The 4,879-nt window shown below is 55.0% G+C and overlaps 1 protein-coding gene and 1 pseudogene across 1 annotated transcript in view; one reads left to right on the top strand and one right to left on the bottom strand.

Moving 5' to 3' along the window:
• Positions 1-407: 407 nt before the first annotated feature.
• Positions 408-2,702, bottom strand: LOC102986159 (40S ribosomal protein S5-like; annotated as a pseudogene).
• An 80-nt stretch (positions 2,703-2,782) lies between these two features.
• The window catches only part of SYNJ2 (synaptojanin 2), a 75,005-nt gene continuing 72,908 nt past the window's right edge, over positions 2,783-4,879 (top strand). Inside the window, exon 1 of the mRNA XM_007120160.4 lies at positions 2,783-3,021. Within this exon, the coding sequence (XP_007120222.2) occupies positions 2,783-3,021 (239 nt within the window). The remainder of the gene's footprint in view (positions 3,022-4,879) is intronic.

The raw sequence follows: 4,879 nt of genomic DNA, 5'->3' as shown, positions 1-4,879 counted from the left end.
GAGGAGAGAGAAAATTTTAAAAGACTTGGTCCCCTTCCTAAGATCTTATGACCTAATTTGTGAAACAGGGCTAAGAGAAATCTAAAAACACTTCTCAAGAACATATGAGCAGGTGAAAGCTGAAGTGGACACCTGTGAATCTGAGGGTACATAAACACTGTTATCTGGAACCTCAGCATCCCAGGAAGGCTTCCTGGAAGACGTGAGCTTTGCATCTAAAAGGAAAGAAAAAGTGGGCCAAAGGCTACTCTGCCTCATTTAATGGGCACACTGTTCTCAGGAGGAAACAATGTCTCCATTTTACAAGTGTTTGGATAGTGTATGAGCATCATACCCGGGATATCCACCACATAATTGAATTTGTGACAAGAGGGCAGAAAGCTCAGGAATGACTTGAATCTCTGCTGTTGTTCACATTTCCTTTATTTCCCAAATCACTCCCTGAGAGGGTATCCACAGAGGATGGAATGTCTGGTGGGTCCTGGTCATTCTTTTTTTTTCGGGGGGGGGGCCACCCTAAAGGGCAAACAGGTTTATTGCAGCTGTGGCCACGCAATCAGCGGTTGAACTTGGCCACACGTTCCAGCTCATCCTTCTTCTTGACAGTGCAGGAGTTGGAGGAGCCCTTGGCAGCGCTGATGAGCTCGTCTGCCGGGCACTCGGCAATGGTTTTGATGTTCCGGAAGGTGGCCTCACGGGCACCTGTGCACAGCAGCCACATGGCCTGATTCGCACAGCGCAGCGGGGAGACGTCCACGGCCTGCCGCCTCCCTGTTCCAGCCCGCCCAGTGCGGGTCGAGTCCCCCTGGGGGCCACTGCTGACGCTGGCACTCAGCAGGACCTGCAGGGGCTTCTCGCCCGTGAGCAGGTGGGTGATCTCAAGGCGTGCTTGACGAAGCGCACGGTCATGAGCTGCTTGCCATTGTTGCGGCCGTGCGTCATCATGGACCTGGTGAGGCGCTCCACGATGGGGCACTGCGCCTTGTGGGAGCGCGTGGCCGCGTAGCGCCCTGCGCTGTGGGGCAGGTGTTTGGCATACTTCTCCTTCACTGCGAGGTGATCCTGCAGGGAAATGCCATGGGTCTGCACATCATCGGTGCTCCACTTCCCAAAGAGCTTGACGTCGGGGGTCTCTGCTACTGCAGGTGCAGCTGTCTCCCACTCCGTCATCCTGAAGGCGCAGCCGAGGCGTCTCGGCCGCTCCGCGTGGACCACGCGCGCCCTGGCACAGACAGGAAGCGTTCCTGGTCATTCCTGAGTGTTCTGCAAGGGCGCCACCATCCTGCTTGCCACCGGGGGCTCTGCTCCTTCTGGAACTTGCCCGAGAGACAAATGGCTTAACCCACAGCCTTCTCCATGTGAGCAGATGGGTGTGAGAGGAACCAACTGGGTGTGGGGCCTGATGGGATCATCCTGACGGAGGTCTCAGGGCCATCCATACACACCCCTTACAGGAGAAGGAAACGAGGCCCCCCAAACCCACCCAAAGGGCGATTCCAGGGAAACCCTCTCCTTCCTTCTCTCTCCCCTCCCCTGCAGACCGGTCCCGACATCCTGGCTAAAACCCAGTGCCAAGAGGGGCCCTGCCTAGCTGCCAGGTCCACGCACTCCGGTGGAGGATGCACGGATATGTGCTGCTGTCCCCATGTCTGAGTACAAACTGGCTTGTTGTAGTATCTACCCTTAAGTCAAGGACTGTACACACTCACCAGAGTGGGAGGAGGGGTTGCAAGATGGAGGGAAAGGGCGCGGGCAGGGAGTGGGAAGAGGCCCCGCACTGGCGCACCCACACCCATCAGCGTCTCACGGTTGGCCCTGCGCGTTACTCCCGAGCATTCGGCTCCTCCGCACCCATCCTGTAAGCCGGTGGGGCAGGTACCGGTCACCATCTGACAAAGGAGAAAAGCGGGCTCAGAGAAGTCAAGGTCACACGGTAAGTGGCAGGTCTAGAGATCAGGGTCTCAGTTCTCTCCGAGAAAACACACCTTTGATCCTTCCAAATTCTACCTGGGGGTGGACAGTGGACCGCAGTACCCTCCGTACAGAAAGCTAGTAGAAGGCAACACTTATGGAACACTTTCCACTCGCCAGGCACTCACCAAGCCCGTTACACGAATTAACTCCATCCTCACCGCAACTTTACGAAGTAGGTACAGTTACTAATCCCGCTTCACCCGCAGGGCTACTGAGGCACAGAGAACAAGGGACTCGTCCAGGGTCGCAGAAGTAGACGAGGGAGGCAGGCGTGAGCGGGCCTGGGAGGACCAGGGAGGACGGCGGAGGGCCGGGTGGGCTACAGAGGGCCCGGCCCCGGTGGTTTCCAGCCTCGCGGCGCCGGCCAGGCCCCGGCTGCCCATATAAGGCCGCGAGCGTCCTGTAACGTTTCAGGCGCATTAGGGCGCCCCGCGCACTGCAGCCTCCTCCGCGCCGAGGAATGTGTGGAATCCTTTTTCCTGACTGCCGCCCACCGCAGGAGGACTTCCCCTCCGCCCCCGGGCCCCGGATTAGCCCTCGAGCGAGCCCGGAGGCCTCCCACCGCTGCCTGGCCGCTGCGGGGAGCGCAGCGCCCCGGCTGAGCCGGCCGGGAGGCGGGGAGGCGACCGCGCGCCCTCACCTGCCCGGGACGGCGCGCGCCGGCGCAGAAGAGGCGGCGGGGCGGAGGCCGCCGAGGAGCCGGGGAGGAGGCCGGGGAGGAGCGTGCGCCGGGCGGCGGCGTGGGCGCGAAGTGAAACTCCTGGAAGTTGCGGGAGCGCGGGGAGCCGCGGCGGCGGGCCGCGCGCCCATGGCTTTAAGCAAAGGGCTGCGGCTGCTCGGGCGGCTGGAGGCCTCGGGGGAGAGCAGCATCCTGCTGGAGGCGCGCGGCCGCGGGGACTGCTTGCTCTTCGAGGCCGGCACGGTGGCCACGCTCGGTGAGTGCGGCAGGCGGCGCCGCCCGGGGCTCCGGGCCGGCGATTCCGCAGCGGCGCCGGGGCTCGGGCCGCGCCCTGGTCCCCTGTCCCGGGGAGGATGCCCGGAGGGGAGGTCTCTTGCCTTTGCTGAGACCTAGGCAAACGGGCACCTCCCGTCCCCGAGGTGACCGGTCCCGGGCGGCGCGGAGGTGGCCGAGGCGTGGGGGTCACACACGCAGGGTGGCGGGTGGCCAGTTTGAATGAAGTGACGCCGGGGACGCCAGAAGACACGTGTGGCTGCTCCCGGGTGCACAGGTGGCCCACAGGGGTCTGAGGTCTGCCCGCCCGCCGGCGGGGTCCGTTCTTGGAGAGCCGCCTCTGGTCTCTTCTGCCCCGCGCTCCCCCAGGACCCGTTACAGATTCAAGACCATCCAAGAGGGGTGACTTAGGAGGCGGCCCGACCAAGTGCCTGGCGCTGTTTTTCTTTGGCACCTTTTGATGAAACCAGTGAATGCCTTTTCCCTTGTGATGGCCTCCTTCACTCCCGGGGGGGATGGGGACAAAATACTTGGCTGAGAAGCGTCAGTACTGCAAAGTATAGAACTTGGAGGCAAAAAAACCCCACAAAAAAACCCCCTGGTGACTCTGTGCTGGGTGTATTTGACATTAGGCAGTTGCCAAGTCAGTGTATTTCACTTATGAGCTCAGGAAGTCTTGACACTAACATTGTGTCAAGGGCTTTAGAGACCATCTCATTTAATTTTCACAATTCTACAAAAGGACTCGTATTATCCCCATACTGCAGAGGAGTAAACTGAGGCCTGAAGAGGCTAAGAAACGTGCTTGTCCAAGGTGACAAACAGCTCTACCTGACTTCCAGTGACTATTTCTGTATTGTTGTACAGTGTGCGGCTTCTTGGAATCACCTTGTTTTGTGGCTAACATTCATGAGGAAGGCCAGGTAACAAAGAGCGAAACCAGGTAGAATTGTTAGAACTTCAACCTGAACACTAGAGAGCAGGCTTACAGCTGGTGTCCAGCATCTCCCCTGTTTGTAGCTAAACAAAGCTCAGAGGAGGGTCACCAGTCCTTTAGGTAGATGACCTGTGCACTCACGCCCACCACATTTTACAATTGAATCATCTTTTTTTTCAGATTGTATACATCAATTCTTCTATTAGATTCTTCAGTATACATCTTGGAAGGACCATCTCTTCTATTTCTGCTTTCCTAATCATTTCATTAGCATATGGTTATCTGGCTTGTTTTCAGTCACTTGGTTACTAAAACAACATCTCCAGTATTGTCAGCACCATAAGTGTGCAGTAATCATGGGTTAAATTACTATCAGATTATTCCAATTTGTGCTCTGTCCCGAAAAGTCCAAGTTTGGTCATTTGCTAAGGTCTTGAAAGAAAACCACAAAAATCTCCATTCCATTTTAGACGTCTGCTTCATACCACATGTATCAGAGCTGAGAGATTAAATTGCATGGTACAAAACTACTGTTTCATCAAAGAGATTAAAATATTCAGTTGGATGACAGCAACTTTAAGCAAGGTTCCTATATATTTGAGTTCCTTTCAAGCCACTGGAATAAAAAGACTTTATTTTTTTCAAAAGTGAAGGTTTTGAAATGATTAATGAAAGTAATACAATGCATATTTTCCATTGGAAATTAGGTTTGGGCCGAAATCATGTATATTATGTTGGTGATTACAATAGTCTGGATTCTAGAACAGAGGGTGTAATGACAGGAATGGGCCTCAGCTCACGTGCAGTCCACATTTGTCACTTAACCTAGCATTCATTTTTCAGTAGTCTTCGGGCTGAATACTTAACTTGTGATGTCTTCTTAAATTAAGCGAAACTATTTTTATTTTTATTTATTTATTTATTTAAACATCTTTATTGGAGTATAATTGCTTTACAATGGTGTGTTAGTTTCTGCTTTATAACAAAGTGAATCAGCTATACATATACTTATATCC

The sequence above is a fragment of the Physeter macrocephalus genome, chromosome 10 (assembly GCF_002837175.3).
Source record: "Physeter macrocephalus isolate SW-GA chromosome 10, ASM283717v5, whole genome shotgun sequence".
NCBI lineage: Eukaryota > Metazoa > Chordata > Mammalia > Artiodactyla > Physeteridae > Physeter > Physeter macrocephalus.
Note: the sequence above shows the minus strand (reverse complement) of the source record. Positions and strands in the feature narration are given on the sequence as shown.